Genomic DNA, 22009 nt, shown 5'->3' with positions numbered 1-22009 from the left:
ATCACACAGCATTCATTCATTCAAACATGCATGTAAACAATAAGTATAATGGTGAATGTATTTATTAGTAGCACTACAGCAATATTTCTTTGTGGTGTAGTTTTGATATGTATTATTTCCACAGATCTGCAGTACAAAAGCAGAATTGGATAAATAAACATCAGAGCTTATATTTTGTGGTTTTGGTGTTTCGTTAAAATATCTGTGAAGGACACAGATATGGGTGTCCATCAACCTCAAAGCTGCATCTTAAGATCTGAAGAAGTTTCTTTTGAATATGCAAGTTAATGTAATTGAAACTGAAACAAACTCAGTTTGGAATGGAGCCTCGAGCCACCAGCCAAACCTGAGGCTTGAGCTGCTTCTGTAATTAATAAATGGATAACGTCTCTCATTCAAAGTAATTCTGTGGGCTCTTTGTGCTGAGTGAAAGTAACTGAAAGAAAAAAATCACCTTTCCACTCCGTCTGCACAAAACGCTCTGCGTAAGAAATTGAACAGCAGGATAAAATATGGGAATAATTAATAATACATTCTTTAAAAGCCATTGTAGGCATTTTGTGGAATTATTTTTTTAAAAACAAACACCTTAACAAGTGACTTACTGTGCATAATGAGCAAGCTTTTCACCTCCAACTATTATCAAACAAAATGGCTTTTAAAAAATCAACTACTGTCAAGAAAGGGCAAAAAAAGCCCTCAAAAAAAGCCCTTTGATTAGCCTCAAAGTGAGGAATGCCCAAGTTTGTTGTTTTTGGTTTTATTTTCTGTAGGAAAGCTGCCAGATGAACTTCAGATGCTTGTGGAAGACCCTGGAGAGTATAAAGCACCTCAGGATGGCAACCTTGTGTATAAGCTGTTCAGTTTGGATGACCTGTTGTTACTCGTGCGTTGCAATGTGCAGAAAGTGAGATCATTGCCACGTTTCAATAAAAAGAAGAAAGCTCAAAAGGTGAGGAATTGGCTCTTTTTTTTAATCTACTTGATTAGAACAGATTCTAAATGTGATTCTGCATTTGCTACTACAGCTACATTTCAGTAATATGTATGAATAATTCTATTCATGTAACATGATGCCTCTTGGAACTGTTTTTAAAAGGTAACATAGAAATTTTTTTTTCCAAACACTTCAAGATTGTTTGGAATCATAAAAACATTCTGTTTGAAAAGGCTCCAGAATACATCTTAGCAAACTGTGTGTCTTAAGGGCTAAAATGCTTTAAGTGCAAGTGAAATCCAATATTCTGTATTATGACAGGAGAAGGAAAACTTAGTCTGGAATCCTCGGCAATTCATAGTTTTGTCAAGAGTCCTCATAATCGTTTGTCAAACTTGATCTGATATAGGCTTCCCCAAAATACCAGAATTATGATGGACAGGTAAACAGCTTGTAAGGTGTTTGTACTTGATTGAAATAGAAATAGATCTTAGTAGTTTTTACTTGTGAAAATTATATGCTCACAGTCTTGCTTTGAACTATCTTGGCTTTGCTTGATGTGAATAAAAGGCAGAATTCTAACGGGCAAATCCGTGTCATAATTGCATATCTAAATTCCTGCAGAGGGCAGTAGAGCATAAAAGTGAGAATGTCAAAATAAGTTTCATGGGTAGTGGCTTAATATCAGTTTATTTTTTTGTGAAAACATGCCTAGTGTTTTCCTGTTTTATTTTAACCTCTCTGTTTTGCCTTCCTTGATGCAGGGTCTCCTTAGCCTTAAGCTTGTTGTGTGGGTTTCATAGGGCACAAGCTGTTACATCTTTGTTGCTGCAGTTGTAGTGGAAGATGATGATGATGATTATAAGTGTCAAAATGCAGCTAATTGCAACAATCGTTTTTGCACAGCATACTGATTTTTGTCTGTGTGTTTGCTTTGATAGCTTATTCCAATATTCCTGTTGCCTAAACTGGAATACCAAGCCTATTATGGTGTTGAAGCTCTTACAGAAAGTGAAGTATGTCAGCTGTGGACAGAGAGCATGCTTCATTCTGAATGCTTATTTTATGTTGGTAAGTCGATGTGTTGATTTGTGCTTGCTTGTATGACATGTGGATGTCTAAACCTCCATGAAATAACAGAAGAGGAAGGTGTTTATGGCAGGTATATTCCATACATCCTTATTTAGTTTTCTAACTTTGGTTTTCACTTCTATCTTAAGTTCTTTTTCTAAAATTTCTCTTGGGTGCTGAATGGGGACATTTCAACTTTGGTTTTCACTGGATAACATCCAGTAACCTTTGTTTGCAAGAACTGCATTTGTTTGCTTTTCAAGGAAAAATTTATAACCCAAACTTAGTTCTCAGAAATTAGTGATCTTTGTGACTTCAATTATTTATTTTTTTTTAATGAGTCAAATGCAACACAGATTATTGTAATGTAGGAGCAGTGAGAATTCTTCTCAATTTAAAAAATGAACTGTAAATGTGTGCTATTTTGTGAAATCATTTTAAACCAATTTGTTATCACATGCCAAAATTGGTGACTGGAAATGATTGGGTATGTGACTCAGAGAATACAGATCTCTTCACTTTTGAACTTGTAGCAGGGGAGAAGGTCAAACATAACTTGTTTTTCTTTGGAGACATGCAATAGTGTTTATAATTCAGCACTAATAACATGCAGACAGATAAGATACAGGAGAATGAGGAAAAGCAAGCAAGATATGACTTGTTTTGTTATTCAGAAATATGAGAAATTGCAAGCTTTGGAAACAGAATATTTGTGTCTCAAATACAATATACTGGAAGTAATTTTGTCTTTGCAGTAACGAGAAAAATAGGTAGCATGGGTTTATTTAAAACTGCTTTCTATAGGTGTGGTATTGCATAGGATCTCTGAATACCAGTATGTAATGATGTTTTTCAGATAGTTGAACAGAAGTTGTCTGTGCCTAACTGGTCAGTGAAATTTCATTTCCCAGTACATAATGTGGTCAAAATATCCCGAAGGGATGGGTATGATAAACTTGTCCTTCATGTCCTTCCCATCTGCTGTGCAAAAATGTAATAGGGCCTATGCATGCAGAGTAATCAATACTCAGAATGAAGCAGTCCTGTATAGAAGAGATTACATCTGTAATTTGGAGCATGGAAAATAGAATAAACTGGGATGAAAAGCAAAAATGTTATTAGAAGGTGTCTTACTGTAAAGTCTCTTTTCTGCACAACTAAGACCTAACATGAGTGCAGTGTTCTAAGGAAAGTGATCAGCATACTTCCAGTAAAAAATGCTACATTCAGATTTGTACAGTGACTGTTTTAAAAGTCAAGAAAGTTTGTCTGTTCCTCTTTCTGGAGAGAAAGAAAAATGATACATATAAAGAACGGGGCCAGATAACTTTACCAAACTTTTTAATATATGTGTAGCTCTTTGATATCAGTTATCTAGTGATTAATTAAGTTTTAAAAGGACCATCTGTTCAAGTGGTACGTCACAGTGCATCTTAGAATATGCTTAATGTTTGCTGTGGGGAGAGGGCAATCCTCTACAGTGAGTGAATGTTCTGGAGCTGGGACTGCCTCGCTTCCTGTTATAGAAAGATTTGTCTGTTTTTATGGTTGTTATGGCAGCAGTTGTGGCCTGTGGTTGCCTAACCTTTCCACTTTAGCACTGAATGACACGTTCTGCTCTTGGTAGCTCATGTCAGAATACTATTTGAGAAATGCTGAGTTTTTTTTTTTTTTTTTTTCTAGCTTTTACATACAAACTTTGCATCTTAATCACAGAACTGTAAGGCTTATATGAAATCAGATATGATCTAAAAACCTTCACAAAGCCAAATTTATTAAATCATTATGCACAAAGTTCTCCTATTCTTCTTCTCTAATTTACCTTTTATTTACGTATTACCATTCAGCAAGACCTGGAAAGGCTGGAGAGCTGGGCAGAAAAAAACCAGATGAGGTTTAGCAAAAGCAAGTGTAGAGTCTTGCATCTGGGGAGGAGTAATTCCATGCACCACTGCAGGTTGGGGGATGAGCTGCTGGAGAGGAGCTCTGCGGAGAGGGACCTGGATGTCCTGGTGGACAACAGGTTGGCCATGAGCCAGCAGTGTGCCCTTGTGGCCAAGAGGGCCAATGGCATCCTGGGGTGCATTAAAAAGAGCGTGGCCAGCAGGTCGAGGGAGGTGATCCTCCCCCTCTGCTCTGCCCTGGTGAGGCCTCAACTGGAGTACTGCGTCCAGTTCTGGGCTCCCCAGTACAAAACAGACAGGGATCTCTTGGGAAGAGTCCAGCAGAGGGCCACGAAGATGGTGAAGGGCCTGGAGCATCTCTGCTGTGAGGAAAGGCTGAGTGAACTGGGTCTGTTCAGCCTTGAGAAAAGAAGACTGAGAGGGGACCTGATCCAGGTCTATAAATATCTAAGGTGTGGGGGGCAGAATGGTGAGGCCGGACTCTTTTCAGTGGTGTAGGGTGACAGGACAAGGGGAAACGGCCAGAAACTGCAGCATAGGAAGTTCCACACAAATGTGCGCAAGAACTTCTGTACAGTGAGGTGACGGAGCACTGGAACAGGCTGCCCAGGGAGGTGGTGGAGTCTCCTTCTCTGGAGATGTTCAAGACCTGCCTGGATGCCGACCTGTTCGACCTGCTGTAGGGAACCTGCTTTGGCAGGGGGTTGGACTCAATGATCTCTGGAGGTCCCTTCCAACCCCTGCAATTCTGTGATTCTGTGAACTTGATGCAAGGTCCTGAAGTTGTTTTTTTTGTTTGTTTGTTTGTTTTTTAAGTACAGTAGTACTAAACTACACTGAAATATTTCTCCCCTTAAGAAAATGTTTCTGTTTATTAGCTTCTCCAGAATCACAAGCAGTGTGAGGAAATAATGTAGCTGTAAAGAGAGGGCTGACTGTCTTAAAAGGCATGCAGGCTGGAAGAATGCATGTCTATCTAATCATCTATCAGTAACAGGACACTTAGCATATGGCTAGGGCACGGAAGTTTGCACACAGCTCAGCAGCCAACACCCATTTACTGAGGCTCTCAGGATTGTAGGAGAGAGCGGTTCTTGTTCCGGCATGAGCTGTCATCCCGTTCTGATTCAGAAGTTCCTTAGTCTCCACTGTACCACGCAGGCAGCTGTTAGGCATGGAGTGGGTGTGGAGCCCTGAGCAAGCAGGCTCCTGGGAGCCAGCCTCTGACAGCTCTGTGTGCTTAGGGAGAAAGCCGTAGTGAAGCTGAGACGCTGTTCATTGCAGTGTGTTTGGTTTTCGGTTCTTGGATGCACTTCATCCAGCAGCAAAACCTGGAATCCTTTAGGGGTTTGTACTGGTTATCGTAGTTCTCCTAGCATTTGTGAAGGCCCCCCTGCCACCACTGTTTAAACAAACAAAAAAAGATTTAGAATATTGCTTGTATTGACTTGGACTTCTGGTGTGTGAATAACTTTTGGTGCTTGCAGAATATGGGTTTTATTCAGGTAGGCAAACTGGGGACTGTGGATTTTTGGTACCAGCATGTAATTTCTAATGTAGCTAGGTTAACAGATGCCTGGAAGGCATCAATCAATTTTGTATAAAATCGAACCTACAACTGCTATTAATAGGAAACTTACCACATTCTACTTCAGGATTCATAGAATCTCCACTCCTTTAGTTTGAAACCGTTTCCCCTTGTCCTGTAACAACAGACCCTGCTAAAGTCTGCCCCTTTCCTTCTTACAGCCCCCCTTTAGGTACTGAAAGGCCACTCTTGGCTGTCCCCAGAGCCTTCTCCTGGCCAGGCTGAACACAGCTTTGATTCTGCCTTTCATTTTATATTTCTGGGGAGCTCTGAAAAATCCAGTGTTGCAAGTGTTCTAATTTAGTTACACAACTCTTTGAAAGACTTTCTTTTTTCCTGAAAATCAAGTGGCAGTTCCCCAGTGGTGATAATATCCCTGTATTATGGATGGCTTAAAATTGGGCGAATATTTCATTCTTTTTCATTGCAAGACTTGAACTATCACATGTTTGTTGTAACCAGAAAGGCAGACATGATCTAGGTGTCTTCTTAGGTCATGCCATAATTTGAAATAAGTGAAATGTCCTATCATACTGGGATGTTTGAATCAGCAATAGTATAGCCATAGACTTATTTACCCAATAACGTGAAGGTATGAAAAAAACTATTTGAAAACTTTGCTCTTACCATTAATAATACAGTACCTATCAAGCTTCTGTTCTTATTCAATTAGTTCTAGGAATGTGTAGATCTGAAGTGAACCTTTCAAACTGAGGTTTTGAATGGGTAGCAGATATCAGTGGTAAGTTGCTTAGGCGTTCTTGGATCTTGAAAGGATTGGAATTCACTGTATTAGCAACCTTTTGCGTTGCTAATAGGTACGGGTGAAAAGTTCTTTGGACCTTGGGTAGTGCCCCATAATTTTCCAGCGTTGTTCTTCTGTGTGACTCAGGGAAGTACCTCACAGTGCCTCAGTTCAGCAGATGAAAAAGGAAACGGAGATGGAGGTATTGCCTCCTGCATACTGTGCAAGGTGTGCCGTTAAGTTGGGTTTTTGATTTCTTGACAAATGGACTCTCCATTTGTTCAAAAGCAGATATATCATCTTCACACCAACCAAAGAGTGCTTTCTGTAGAGCATCTTGCTCAGTCGTTTTAAGTCCTGTTGCTGTTCAAATAGGATAACATGCGTACAAAAAGGCTGTGACATTTCCCAAAGTATCTGTACCTGTTTTAATTGGTTTAATTGGTTAGGCATTGCTGATTAAAGCTGGGAATGCTTTACCCCCAAAAGTCACTTGTTTGCATTAAGCACCTGAGCATAGTTTATCTTCATCTGAATGGAATAACAATGACTCTTAAATAAAGATGATTTGAAGACTGTTTGGAAAAAAGTGCTTTCTGTATAGATAACTTACTGAACGTCAAGTGGACTTGGTCAGTCACTTCTGAAATAAAGGTTACAGTAACATATGTCCAGTATGAATAGTTCATAGGTATTTTTCTCCAGCTATGCTGTCAACGAGTTTAGAAATTGAGATTTTGAGAAGATGCTGACAAATAATGGGCAACACAGATTTTTTACTTTCATGATTTCAAGTTTCTTTCTTCATAGTTAGCAATGCAGAATATTAAACTTAGTGTTTAGTCGTACAGAAAACACTGCTATCAAGAAAAGTAACATGTGTGGTGTTTTAAAAGTGAACCAGGACAACTGATTTCATTTCAAATTTGTTACAAATGCGAGTTCGTGCTTGATCATCATGTAACAGATTGCTGAGTAATGTTTAGCCTTGAACATGAAATAATTTTGTTTAGCAGTTTTAAATATACTGTTGAGACTTTTAGACTTCCTACATGGACAGATATATAGCATGTGCAGTAAATTCCACTGAGTAGGTTACTTTTATTATACTGTGTTCTGATTCTTATGGAAGCTGAAATAGGGCAGTTTTCTGCAAAAACCTCAACTTGAGAGAGAATCTCTCTTGGTAAGATGCAGTCACTACATCAATGTACAAGCTATGGTAATTATCTTTATTGCTTTTCAAGTGAAAACTTGGGCTAGCCTGTGCCTGTTATAGCAGTATGTTGAGGAAAGCCCTTAGTTATGTGAGGGATAAACAGTCTTAGCAAATTTGCTGTGAACAAGGCCAGAATTGTAAGCTGTGTTTCACTGGAGGAAAGAAAAAATCCGAAGACAAAGATACAGAATACTCAGAAAACCAAATAATATCAATGGTCAGATAACGCAGCAGAACAGAGAAACGAGTGTGTTCAACTCCAAGGTAAATTTGTCTTAAAAGTTGAGCTTATCATCTACACTGTAAGGAATTGTAGCATTAAGCATCAGGAAAATTTGAGAAGATATAAACTAGCTGACAAGAGTAAAGCCACAGCAAAGTGAGGTTGCACATGCTGGACATCACACAAGACGTGAGATTTGCAGGAATCATGGGCCATCCTTGATCTGTAAGACAGCCCACACACAAATGCCCGTGCTTAGAAACAACTGTACATTCCATTTTCAGTTATTGTGCAACACTGATAGATGCTTTCCACTCTCTACACTGTGAAACAGGAAAAAATATTGCTTTTAGAATGCTCTAGGTCTGCAAATTATGCCTTTATGTTTGTTTGTTCTCTCTTTTTTTTTTTTTTTAATGTATTGATTAATGTTTTCCAGGGCATATTGATGGTCTCACTTCAAAACTTATTATGCTGGAAAAGATTTCTCCAAAAATATTAAGAGAAAAACTTGGATTGATTAAGTGAGTATTTTTTTTAGTGATGAATCTGAAGTTCTAACAAGGCTTGCAAGATACTCCTTTTTTAAGTGCTTTTACTTTTTTACTTTTTTAAATACTTTTTTGCTGTAATTTTTTTTTAACAGGCCAGCAAATTCATTGAATATACTTCATCATATTTTGAAGAAAGTGTCTGAGTAAGTGCTTCGTTTTTGTACATTATATTCCTTTCCAACTGTGCCCATGCAATCCTGTTTCTTATGTACAGTGGTAGTCTGCTCTTTAATTTTTGTGTCTTTGGATACATTAAATCTATTAGAGATTCTTTTAGGTCTAGCATAGCATAACTCAGTACCACCTAAAAATGTGCTTAGGTTTGAAGGTTTTGTATGAATGGTACAAAAGAACAGCAAGTTGACTTTTATGAACCACTTACTCAGGAGAGGAGATGGGATACTTCTGAGCTGGCTTAACAGTACATAGGAGTAAGCTGTAATAGTGTGTAGGCTGACACTTGAAATTTTGATTTTTGCTAGCAATAACAAAGTTCCCTTCATATGTTCCCTTCTGCTTAACTTTACAAATAACAGCATATATCTTCATCTGCACACTGTTACAACTTCTCTCTTGTTCCCTATTTTTCTTTCTTTGGCTACTCTGAGGCTTTCAGTCTGCAGCTTCTTTGCATGCACATGGGCTGCTCTGAAGTAATGCCATCTATTATGTTTGTTCACGACATCACAGGGAGATATTGGTGGCATGGCAGAAGAGGCTGGACCTTTTTGCCAGTATAAAATATAAATGAGCAAGATCTAATTTAATTTATTAATGCAATTTAACTTCCTCATTTGCGTCCATGGTCTTTTTTATAAAACAAGGACTGATAAGTAAATACCTAAAGATGTTTTGCTTCTGCATTAAAGCTATTACTAGCTATCCTGTTCAGGTTGTCAGATAAAGTGAAACAATTAACAAAGCAAACAAAAAACATTTTTTTTTTTTAATTTATATCCTTTTAGTTTGCAGGAGGGCTCTTATCTATTGACTCATGCTGCAGGAGATTCATCAGTTACAATCTACAAGAGTTCCCTTGACAAGCCAACAAGAGCTTCATATAACTTACATAAGGCTCATGGTGATCTGCCGTCAGTACCTGCCATGCTCTCAGTCCCCTGGGTGCCACTGGATCCCAGTGTCCCTTTGCCCTATCACATGAAACATGGAAGAGTCCCATGCACCTTTCCGCCTGCGCCCCAAGAAGCCACAGGGAAACAGAAGGTGGGTATTGCACTTCATGGAAAAACAGAGTAGCAGTTTGGAAATAATCTTTTTCAATCCGCTGGTTATAGGTGGTATATTTGTTTGTCATCTTGTGGGTTCAAAGACACCCTTTAGAGTTCTGCATCCACAGCCAGGAACAGGAATGCCTTTTTCCTGAAAGGCATTTCAGATGAGATTCGTCTTACCTAGCTTTTAAGTGTTACAGTATGGAAAAGCAATGTTGAAGCTTGTAGTACTGTCAGCAGAGAGAAGTGGAATGCTTTAATAGGGATCCATCTGTAAACTAGGATAGATCTCTTCAGTAGGTTGCAGGACTCATGCTGTAATTATTTTTTCCCTAGTGACTACAGAATTATGGATGATTAGTGCAACTGTAGACAGGTGCATTCAGATGAGATGAATTATACTCTCAGGGTCTAGTTTGTGATAAATTATATTGAGCTCTTGTTCCAGTTTTACATGATATGGATGTGTTTTTCCAAAAAAACACACTTTTTACCCTGTTTGGCAAAATCTCTTCAAAGCTGAGCTTTGCATCTTTAATGTGGGCTAATGATACTTTTGGACAGTGAAAACGATGCAGCATTTGCCCTACTTAAAAGCCTTGTAATTAAGGCTTTCAGTACAGCTGGAACAGGTACAGTATTTCTATTCATAAAGACTTTCTGGTGTTGCCTCTGATATTGTTTTTTATCAATATGCTTTATCTTCAGACAATTTCAGGAAGGATCTGAAACTATTTTAACTATTTTGCTGTCCTCAAGTCCCCACTTCCCCTCCATTTTCCCTTTTCTTTACTCCAAATCTCAGAATCTTGAAATCTTGGACTGTTTCAGTGAAAACTGACATGCCTTGGAGGCATGTGATGGTGAGTTCTGAGGAGCTTTGTGAAAATCAGTAACAAGACAGAGGAGAGGAATCTAGGTTGGTCCTTTCTCTGTGCACTCAGCTCCGGTATTTGTACCAGAACCCTCATGTGGGCAGCAAAGATTGTAAGGAAATCACCCGCGTCAAAAAGAGATTTTCTGTTAGCTGTGGCATAACACTACAGGACAGCAGACCCAAAGAAGTTACTCTTTACTAGAAGTTTAAGTTCTTTCTTATATCTCCTCATGCTGTTCTTTCCTGATTTCAGCACACAGAGTATCCTGAATCTGTTCTTGGTTGATTAGGATGTTGAACAAATCTCATGTATGGATAATGGCAAATTCTCTGCAGCAAAAAGGTTTCATTTTAGTCTTTTCAGGTGTGTTAGCTCAGGCAGCTAGATAACAGCTAATCACCTGTCTTTGGTTGTTCTGAAAACCTTTTAGCTTTGAGAAAACTTTGACTGCAGTTCAGGTGGTTTCCCTGGCATAGGGAAACAGGGGAACTTAGAATTCTTGTAGTATGCTGTTCCCTACATGGGGCAACATTCCTAGCAGCATCTATGCAATAATGTTTAAGAGCAGCATGCTGCCTAGTGCAGAGGTAGGTATGCTTTGTGTAGCATGTAGGAGTAACTTCTTAGTTAGGAAACATTTCTCAGACATACGTAATAACTGTTTATATGGATGGCTTACTCCTAACATCTGCTCTTTGCTGCTATTGTTTCTATAACAATAGAATTTATCATGAGCAGAATTGTTTGTATCCAAAGAGAATTTTAATAGAATCTTTTAAATAAACTGTTCAGAACCTCAGCCTGCTTTGTAATTCACAGTGATGATTCAACAGTGTATATCATGCTGTGGAAACTTCCCAAAGATCCCACTCTTAGCTCTTAATATTTTGAGCAGGTAACACGACAAGGTACCAGCAGGAAACTTTTCAGGCATTACTGTTTGTCCAGTGCAGGTTTACCAATTTGACGCTTTCTGTGCCAGTTGTACATTTTAGCTGTATTCTGACCTCATATGAGGGCAGTGTGAAGTTGGACATCAGTTTCTGATGGCCTCGTGTACTTTGGTTTCTGCCAGAGGGAAATTTGGGCATGAAAGTAGTGGGAATGGTGAGATGCCACTGGTGCCAGGAAGAGCAGCGGTGCCTCTCATCCTGTCTGAATGTGGCCCTGAGTCTGGCTGGCATTAGAAGGCAGTTCTCTGAAGGTAGTTACGTCTTTGCTTAACAGAGAAAGAGATTAAGATTACTCTTTATCTTTTTTCCTCTCTCCCCACATGTCTAGATGGCTGGGGTGAAAGGGCAGTCAGACACACCCTACGAGGGAGAGCCAGTAACTATGGAAACAAAAGGCAATCCAGCTAAGCCTGTTAGAAATGAAGGTGTGGCTGCAAAGAAGCTGAAGAAACACTGCAAGCAAAGAATGATGAAGAAAAAGTGGAAAATGAAGCAAAACAAAGCACAGGTGAAGTAGGAGCATCTGAACCGTGCTAAGCATGGACTGGAGAAGTTCAAAATGGAACAACACATCTGAGGGCTTTTGAAGTTTCAAAGGAGCCAGAACAAACCGGTAGGGGAAACAGCTCCACAGCCATACTTAGGAGCACTGAAAAGTTCTATAAACCTTTAACCCCTTCTTACCTTAGTGGGCACGTTTCAATTGAAAAATCTTAAATTCAGTTGGGTTTAAAACAAACAAACAAAAAAAATGATGAGTGCCTCCTGTTGAAGTCAGCGGAAAAGTACGACCTGTTAGCCTCACCATTGTCATAGAATAACTACAGCTTGAAGCGTGAAGATGCAGTGGTCTGCAACAGTGTCTGATATGACAGCAACAAGAAAAGCAACTCTTCAGTTTGCTTACTTCTTCCAGAATCACTATAGATTTGTATTCTGGCAATTTTAAATCATATTTTACTTTATGTGGTATAGCTAAGAGATTTATCTAGTTAAATTTTTAACATAATGTCTACCAATTTTTTACAATTATTCACTGAAACACATTCTCTTTTTAGGATGGTGTAGCAAATGAGTCTGGGGAAACAAAAGCTGTGTTTTATAGAAAAGTACGTGCCATAAATTTGCACTGGAAAGCCTAAGCTTTGCTAATAAGCGAAGTATGAAACAGTTTCTGCTTCCCCAGCACAATTTCCAGGAATTGCTTTGGTTTCTAGCATGTCTTCAGAAATGAGTATTGATGGTTTTTTATTGCATTACTGAAAGGTTACAGTCTAATCTCCTATCAGAATGCAGGGCAATATGCGGTACTGTTTACCTGAGGTATTAAGGTTTGCCTTAGTTGTCACTGGAAAAAAAAACAAGACTATGCTGAGTCTCAGCAGCTCACTTAAAATTTTGAGCCAAATTGAGTGTGAGGTTAGAAAAAGTGTACACTGACTGTCTGTTGCAGTTTCCTAGTAAGAAAAATGAAATTCTTACAATGGTCTGTGATGGTCAGTATTGAAGCACCTTGTAAGCTGTGATGCATTTGTAATTATTTTCTGGATTTCTGGGTGTTTTTTATGTATTGTGTATAATTGTGTTTCTTCATTAGGAGAACTGATTTTAGAAAAGTTAGGAATTCTTTAGTCAGTAAATTCTTTCCCATGTTTGCTTTTTAAATCACAGAAGTATTTTAAAATGAGCCAATTTCTGTTTGAATGATGTTCCAGTGGGTTGTTTGTGTATGTGCTTAAACAAAAGCCTTCAAGATTTTCTTCCACTTCTTTTACTTGGGGACAAAGTGCATACATCTGATTGGAGTTCTTCTACGTAACGTGGAAGTTTTGCTGCTGAGTTTTTTTTTATCATAGAGTAAAAATAAAGTATTTTATTTGTTTACTGGGTTGTACAAGGTTTTTAAAATCCTGAGGACAAGTTCTTTTAAGGAGGTTTAAGCAGTGAATGTACATTAAAATCTATTCTTTGTGAAATACAAAGCATTTTCTGAGCTTTTTTTTCCCTTGCTAGATGTATTTATAATATTATTCAGTTTATTATGGTATTGGCCACCACTTCTGTTAGCTGCAGTGATATGTTGCTGACAAGCTGAAATGGCTTACAGTTGTTTGCAGGCTACAAGTCTTCCTGACTCAAAATCCTAAATCCAGCCAGTGACCTCTCTTAATGGGAATACTTTAGCTGTGAGTCATTTCTGTGAGATAACTCTGTGTGGGGAGTCAAAGCAGTTTTCAATGTGTATACATAAAAATTGAGCAAAACTTGTGGGGAATTTAGTTTTTTTTATACCATTTCTTTAAGTTTCAACTGTATGCTCTATGTGCCCATGTGTTGGTGCAGCTGGAAGAGTTCTGTCTTTTAATATTATTGTGTGTGTGTGTACATATGCACTAATTGTAGTTTATTATCCATTTAGAATATGTAGGCAATGTGGAGCAAACAACCACATTCTGTTGGAACAAATTCTGTTGGATTTGTTCTCTTTTGTATTAAGTGGGACTGGGGTAATGTGCTCTAAGCTGTGTGAAGGGCAGCTTTTGTTCATACAGCACAAGAACTTGTTGAACTCCATCATTAGGTGTATAGAACACATGTTACTGAGAGCTGTGGCCTGCTTGTTTTCTCACAGCCGTGTAGAGCGTGCCTTCGTAAAGTTCATGTACCAGTTACCATGGCTTTATGAGCCAGATTGAGCACAGTAACATTTCTGTTGTTAGAAAGGAAACTGATGCTGAAACAAATCTTGGGGTATTCCTTGTGAGGAGGGATTGAAATACAGTCACTTGGATAGCTCTTGGGTGCAATAGTACAGTTGATTTGTGACTTGTGTGTAGATGCACCCTAGATCTGCATGGACTTGGAAAGTAATGAATGGGTTGTTTCTGCTAATGGTTGTTGCTTCCTAACTCAAGATCACAGCCTTTTCCTGTGTCTGAACATGAGCAATAACAGCGGGAAATTCTTAATATAAGTTGCCTTTATAGTCTGCCACATCCTGATGAGGTTTGATGGGAAGAGGAATGCTACTTTTAACAACATATGAAAACCAAATCCTGACTTTGAGAGCCTGATACAGCAAAACAACAATATGCCTTTGATCATCTTGCTGCTGGATATTTCTGTGTTTCCCAAAGGGTTGCCTTGTTTTTCAACAGCTCGTGATTGGTGAAATAAAAATGGAGGATTATGCAACATCATGGACTAAAATCTAATGTGAGTTTGTTACTTTACCTAAATTGCAGCTTTGTACTCCAACACATCTCTGTATTTAAAGTCAAATTACATTCTTATTTTCTCTAGTAACAGTTCAGCAGAATTCCACTTAGTGAAGTGGGTCTGGTAGCAAAACGTGTTATTAAATGCTCTTTAATTTGAGGCAAATGTACAAAGGTATACTTCAGTTTGTGTTAAACAAAGTTCCATTTAAACGAGTTTGATAAAAGGAGAAAGAGGAAGGGGTAGCATGTTTATTTTGTGCACCAATATCTGAACTTTGAAACAAAGGAAAAACAAAACAAAACAATATAGTTACGTTTAAAAAAAATCAAGTCTGAGAATGTGCTGTGTATCAGTTGATGAATCTCTGATTCTGTACAGGCTAATCCCAAAGGAACAGCATCTTTGGAGGGAAGGAACACAGGGGAGCCTGACTGTTATGGTACCACCAGAGTATGAATTCCTACATCTAACACAGACTGTACAGTTGTGGAAACTACAGCTGAAGGAAAGTGTGCAGGCCTGGATCTTATTCTGCAGACATCTCTGCTTCTGCAGCTACTTAGTACTGATATTTTACATGGCCTCAATCAGCTGAGTTTAGGAGCAAATTTTCAGGTACCACCATCTTGTCTTGTGGTTTCAGTCTTCAGCTTTGCATTTGGAATGAATTACATATATTTGTATTGCAGTTTGTGATTCATTTTTAAATGTAATTACTACTTCTTTGTCCATCTGTGTTATGAGAATATCTTTTGGATAAGCATTTGAAGTGCAAAATTAGATGTTACTTAGCGGATAAGAATCTTCCAATTTTATGTCTTTATTCTTTGTTAGCTTTTTGTCTTTGCAGTTTACCTGGTTGTGAAGGGTATGGACTGTCCTGTCTGTCAGAACTGGAAGTTGTAACTGCTGGAGAACTAGACTGATTTCAAAACTCTGCATTTAGTTCTCTCCTGATTGGTGTAGATGCTTGTAGTCCAGTACTGATGGAGCAGCCAGAGCTGCTGCTTGTGCTGATTTTGTCATGGTGCTGGAGTTAAATGCCATGCGGTCCTTACTGACCTTGTGCCGCCCCAGTCTCTCTGAATAGCCGCTCTTCTGTCCACTGTTACTCTCCTCTCCATTCTGCGTCATCTGCAGACTTGCTGAATGCTGATTCATTTGTGCTACCCAGATGATTTATAAGAAAACTGGGAAGTACTAGACCTCGTGTTGACCCCTCAGGAGCTCCACTCATGACTATCTTCTAGTACAGCTCTGAGCCACCAGTTACCTCAGTGAACATGGAAGAAACCCTCTGACATCATAGTTTTCCACGTTGGAAAAGATCGCAGATATTAAGTCTGTTTCTCTCGAATTCCTGGTGTTTTTTGTTAGATTAAATTGGCAGATAGTCTGTATTTGGTTTTAAAGGTCCAGAAGAGGAATTCTTACCAGGCATTAGAGAATATTGATTGATTATACCTCTGACAGTATGAAACATTAGCAGTTCTTCATATATGCACGAATAGCTGCAATGGGCTATTCATTGTGAAACTTTTTTTTCTGCCTTAATAAGTGCTTGCAAGCTTAATCTGCAATGTGCACTGAAGGATCACTGCACTGCTTTCCTTGGCATGCATTGCTGGCGAGACCTTCACCATGTCTGGGTGACTGAAAAAAAGTTAGGAAAACATTTACTGTGTTTCTTCAGTGTCTTGTAGTGTAGCCTAGCAGGTGGAACCTTAAGTATGAGCCATGGCTGTGGGACGGGACATCCACTCCTGTGCTGGCAAGTGAGAGCTACCAAGTCATTATCAACCCAATGCCATGAAGTTCAGTACCAAATACTGGAGCATTCGTACAGGTACTTCTGCTTCTTACTTGACTGCTGTATTTTAGATAGGAGATTGTCTCTAAAAGACAGTTAAGGCCAGTTTAGAGGTAGTCTTTTAGAATGTTTAGTGATGACCTCCATTTAAGCTGGCTCTATTTCCACTAGTAGAGGAATTAAACCATTTTCAGTCTCTCCTCTCCTCTGAATCTGACTGAATATATAATGTTTCAGGTGCTTCTCTGAGAACTTATGTAACTAGGCTCCTTCTTTCTTAAACAAAATACAGCCTTTCTTACAAGGAAGGGCACAGTCCTAGCAGAAGCACTGTCATTTCTTGATAGGTTTCCAAATTTTTCTTTGCTGACAGTAAATTTGGGCTTTTTAGTTGCTTTTAAATTGTATTTTTCTACAAAGATCTTTAGATTTTACTATTGTCATGCTTCTGAAAGAGATGGATTTTATAGTTAACACATCCAGTTAGTGCCATCATCTGGATCTGTCCCCTTGATTGGCTCAGATTTCCTTACAGCTGAGATAGATTGAGGAGATGAAACACAGTGCACTTCTTTTGCTTTCAAATGACAAATGTCTGTGGCTTTGTGTTACTCTGTGTGTTTTAACAGTCTGTGCCCTTGTCAGACTGTGGCTTAAACTTTAAGTTCTAGCCATTGCATGGCAAAACTGAGCTGAAGGCTTTCTGTGGTACCTCCTCCAAATCCAGGGGACAGGTATCAGCTGTATGTCTCTCTGTTCTGCAGATGGCTCAGCTAGTCTTGTGCTCCTTTCCTCGGCTGCTTTGTACTCAGTTATTGTTTATGGGCTGTGATGATTGCTTGTTATTGTGTTAACAACTTCCTTGATGATGGCAATATCAGGCAAGTAAACTTCAGTGTTTAAGACCTGTTTGAAAATCATCTGTAGTTGTGCAGTCTCTGCAGCTTTTTTCTGCTTTAGAGTTATACAACTGTTCCTTGTGGAACTAGTCAGCAGGGCACAGCAGTGAGAATTGTCCATCTCAACTGTTTGTTGAAGGCTTGTATGAAAGCAAACCTTACACATAACACAGCTGTTTTGTGATTCCTTCATGCTAAAATGACAGGGCTTTAAAAATACATTGCTGATTCACTGAAAGGAGGGAATGCTGTTTTTAGAATTCAGAACTGGAAATGTGAGTCTTAGCCTGCCTGGCAGAAACAGGTTTCTTAACAGCTGCTCCTTTTCACTGCCTCATCATCTTTGTATGAAATCAAGCGTCTCAGCCTTAAATTTGATCTAAAGGTGTATGCCATTTGAAAGAACAGAAAAGGATGTCTGTGTAGACAGCGATATTTAATGAAGACAATTTTTTGAATGTGACATTGTTTTGTGTTGCAAGGCATCCTTTCTTCCCCAACCAGTACAATTTCAGCTGAGCCTTATTAAGTAATAAAGTTCAGATCGTGTAATGACTTCTTTGTTTTTTTGTACTAAAACAAGGTTCATAGGCTTAAGAAAAAAATGCTGTTTCACAAAATCATCAATGTGCTCCTTATTGCTGTCGTAACAGCATGCCAATTCCAGTACGTGATCTTTAATCTGCAAGTGACTTCTTTTCTGTTTGTTTTCAGAGGTTGCATGATACTAAACAAAAAGGAGCTATCTTTCTGGTTTGTGGTTAGTAGCCTGCTAATTTGACACAGGAATCTGGCATTTAGAGTAAGCTTAGCTGGTGCTAGGTCAGATTCCTGAGACTTTCAGAATTATGCCTATGAGCCTCAGGCGTGTAGTGAGGTGTGAGCCTCCCCACTACTTCAGCAGAGGTCAGGAGACCATGGGACTGTTTGTGTTCTGAGCCACTAGAATGAAAAAAAGCATGGAATGGACTTGGTCATATGTGACTCTTCTATCACTATTCCTAGGAAAAAGCCCCATGCTGTAAAATCTTTTATAACTGTTTCTGTCCTTTGGCAAGAGAAACCAAAGTGATTATTCTTGCTGGTCTGTTCTAGGTGATGTCAGGGGCTCCACATGCACCAGTAATATTTCCTACAGTGTTTTGCAGTATGTTGGCAGTCTGGGGAATGTTATTGTAGAGCTGGCAGCTGTGATCATTTTATGCGCTGTGTCATCTAAATGGCTTCAAAATCTCTCTTAATGCTGCTGTACTGGTAGTCTATTTGTGCTACCAGCGTTATGCTGATATTAGTGGAAAAGCTGAACCTTTCATAGCTGTTGTTAACCCATTAATGTGTATAGGACCAAGAACAGCTTGGTATCTCAATTTAGGTGGAATTGCAACTCTCCACTGCCGAGGAAATGAAACTGTGCTTGCCAGTATTTGTGATAATCTGACAAGTAATGTAACCTTCCTTCACATCTGACCTATGTTCAACAGCCTTTGTAAAGCATGATTGTATGATTTTTACCCTAACAAAGGTAGTTGTCTGTGAAGCAGGAAGTCAGGAAATCCCTGTGGGATTTGAGAAAATTGACTGAACCATGGTTACGCACATAGTGGCTGTTTGTTTGTACATTCTGTGACTGTTTCATTCACAGGAAAGATGCTGAGTTTATTCATGCTGCCAATACCACCAGCACAAGGAGTTTGGCAAGTGTGTTTCATTTCTGTTTGTGTCTTTGTCTAGGCAGTGACTCCTACTCAGCACTCGATGGTTGCTTCTGTGAGGCACCCTTGAACACCAGAATGCTAGGGATGAGCATTTCAGTTTGGAAGTCAAAATGAAGTCCAGACACCATGACTGCTAATGAAGAAAGTATGCTGGAGAAGTTACGTGTGTCCTAAAGAACAGAAGGTTATCTAAGGTGTTATCATTTGTTCCTGATGTATATTCCTCACTGAATGTCTGTGTTACCTCACCTGACTGACTCCAGTGAGCGCGATGAACAGAAGGAAGGAATCCGTGATAGCCTGCTCTTCAAGGCATGGGGCAAACAAGCCTGCTGCGCCTTTTTTGCTGGCCTGTGTTGTTTTCTTGTCAGCTAGATGAAAGTAATGAAGGATTTTGCTTCCTTCTGAGCATCTTGATTGGAGCATTCATGATTCCATTTCATTTTCTGTTAGCAATGGACAGCTATGCAATGAGATTTCACTATAGTGTTAAAACTTTGGTTTTCGCTTTGTTTTTGGTAGGGATTTTCATTAGCCTGTAAGTATGCCTTGTGAGGCAGCTTTTATTAACTTCTGGGTGTAGTTAGAGGAGCTTCTTTCTAACCAAGTCCTGTGGTTGTAGTCCTAGCTGGTATTTTACTTTGGTTCTCCCTTGCCTTAATGCAGATCCCACATCACCCAGGCATCATTTCCTTGTGGAGGCAAACTCCTTGCTACCCAAAGGCGTCCACTGAGATGTGAGATTAATGAGGATGGTGATGATATTTCCATTAGTGATGAAGAAAATCTCTGGAAAGAGATTAGAGTTCAGTCTGTGAGCAGCTGAAAGTGAAGTTGCATGTATAAGGAGTAGAGAAGTAGCTGAAGACAAGTGCAGTGATAACAGTATCAGGAGATGGAGACTTCTTTAAACTAAGAAACTGGGGGGAGAGGTCAGCGTTTCATGAGCCATGGAAGGTAGTTGCTGTCAGGTTCTAGTGCTACGGGTAAAACACTTTGAGTTCAGTAGTAACTGTAGGATATAACTGGCACTTCTTCAGCTAAAAATATTTCTAAAAGACATACTTTACAAGACAGTTGATGTAACCTTGTTTAGTGTAGACTTCATACTACGCAGATGGAGACAAACCAAATAAAATTTACTGAACGTACTGTATTTCTTTTTGTTGAAGTAATTTGGAGAGTCAGAAGGCAGGACCTGATCAGTAAGGCAGTGATCCGACTGGTTGCACGCCATACCACAGCACTACGGGGCGTACAGTGCAGGGTTCCTGTTTCTGACTGGATGGTGTGCTCATGAACACTGCCTGCCTAATAGAGCACGTGTAGCAAAATAGGTGAGAGCTGGCCAACACAAAAGATCGCTCCAGAAGGAAAGCTAGTTCTTTAAGAAGGGCTCTTTCAATAAGTACAGTTCTGAGTAGAAAGTCATGTTTGTACAGGGATATGCCTGTGTGTGCAGGAATTAGATTGCACAGAACAGAATGGATCCCAAAGGTTAGGATATTAAGAGGAACATATATCTAGAACTATGTCTATTTCTCTGGTATTCTGTTAGGTAAATGATGAAATTGGTATTAAGCACACTTATCAAAAGCATACAGCACTGTTACAGTTTGTTAAGATTTAGAGGAAGTCACAAATGAAAAATTTTGCATTTCACAGAGAAAAATAAGAACTTCAGAACTTCCAGCGTTAAGAACTTTCCTTATTTAGTTCAGGTGTGCCTTTAGGAGTCTGCCATAGCTGTACCTTGAACAACTTGCCAAGGTAGTGTCCTGGGAGTCCAGCTAGCATGACTTTGAGGTTATGCTTTACTATCTTTGAAACCTGTGATCACTCACAACAAATCTCCATGTATTTGTATCAGAGCAGTTCCGAAGATAAACCAAATAACCAAGATACAAAAATAATACCCAGAGGTCTGCCTGATACGCAGGATGGAATTTATATTGCCCTCTTGCAACATACTGCATTCAGTGAAGCAATACTGGATGTAGAGGTTCAGCCGCGCCTAAACTAGAAAGTCCTTTTGTCCCGTTCCCAAGGTTTTGGTATGCAAGAAAAATGTTTAAGTAGGCAGCAAATGTTGACAGAATTGCGTTCTTCATAACTACAGTGTTAATGCAGCTTTGGTTTTTCTGTTTTTTTTTGGGGGGGGGGGGCATGGGAGGGTAGAAAGAATTCTGAAAGAGAGTGAGCAGGATCTGTGTAGATGAAGGAGCCAAGCATTCCATGGGCAGACGTGAGGGAGAGAAAAATCTTTTCAGAGCAATTGACCCCGTTTGTGTTCATGCTGTTGCAAAAATAAATCTTGGATCAGAGGGGAGCTTAACATTCAGGTTAGACACATGGATTCTCCAGTAGTGTTACGTCAGGTAATGACAAGAAAAATCAAAGTTGTTACTGGAGTGGAAGAGAATAATTGAAAATAGTTGTCAAACAATATTTAGTAGTAACAAAATAATTGGAAAGTCGGAAAATAAATGTCACTTGAGACTAAAAGGATGGACATGTCCATAGGATGAACAGTCACAGTCGGCTGTCGGAAAGGAAGAATGAGAATTAGCACAGTCACTTTTGTTTTTCCATTCTCAGGTCTCTGGGGAGCTGCAGTCAACAGAAGTGCTCTCTCTTCTGTGGTCAGCACGCAGGAAGCCAGAGATCACAAACAGGTAATTGGAGCTGAAGTAGATTAAAGAATTAAAGTAGATTAAAAAGCAGGTTAAAAAATCACTTTCTGTGCAAAAATTTTAAGGGGTTGTAGGAACTAAGCAATGGAAAAACAAGTAAAAACCTTTCCTGGCACTGCCTAACTTACAGGCCAGTTGCAGCTTGTCTCTTCGAGTTAAATATCTGGGCTAGTGATAAGTGCAGTCCTTGTCCCAGCCCTCCATCCAGCCTAACGCTAACTGCAGTTACACCAATAGTGCTGAGGAGCAGTGGCTGTGGATCAGAACCCATTGTGATTTACCCTCCAAGCTTTGAGGTAAATCTTCAGAAATAACCTGTGTGACTTACAAGCTAATACCTCATTTTAAAAAGTGATTCAGGCACTT

The 22009-nt window shown here is 39.3% G+C and overlaps 1 protein-coding gene across 7 annotated transcripts in view; it reads left to right on the top strand.

Moving 5' to 3' along the window:
• Positions 1-22009, top strand: part of ICE2 (interactor of little elongation complex ELL subunit 2) — a 35459-nt gene that overhangs the window by 12994 nt on the left and 456 nt on the right. For 3 of the 7 annotated variants that reach the window (XM_042823927.1, XM_042823926.1, XM_042823928.1), the window contains exons 10-15: positions 774-952; positions 1879-2008; positions 8127-8211; positions 8334-8384; positions 9207-9465; positions 11633-14441. In XM_042823927.1, coding sequence (XP_042679861.1) covers positions 774-952; positions 1879-2008; positions 8127-8211; positions 8334-8384; positions 9207-9465; positions 11633-11821 — 893 coding nt within the window. In that variant the 3' untranslated portion in view covers positions 11822-14441. Of the gene's footprint in view, positions 1-773; positions 953-1878; positions 2009-8126; positions 8212-8333; positions 8385-9206; positions 9466-11632; positions 14442-14462; positions 14521-18970; positions 19145-21548; positions 21626-22009 lie in introns of those variants that run through there. The other 4 variants (XR_006169784.1, XR_006169786.1, XR_006169783.1 and 1 more) reach the window with 3 other exon arrangements.

This window comes from Centrocercus urophasianus, unplaced genomic scaffold (genome assembly GCF_019232065.1).
Source record: "Centrocercus urophasianus isolate 14NV4802_14NV808 unplaced genomic scaffold, USGS_Curo_1.0 seq_23, whole genome shotgun sequence".
In the NCBI taxonomy this organism is placed as follows: domain Eukaryota; kingdom Metazoa; phylum Chordata; class Aves; order Galliformes; family Phasianidae; genus Centrocercus; species Centrocercus urophasianus.
Note: the sequence above shows the minus strand (reverse complement) of the source record. Positions and strands in the feature narration are given on the sequence as shown.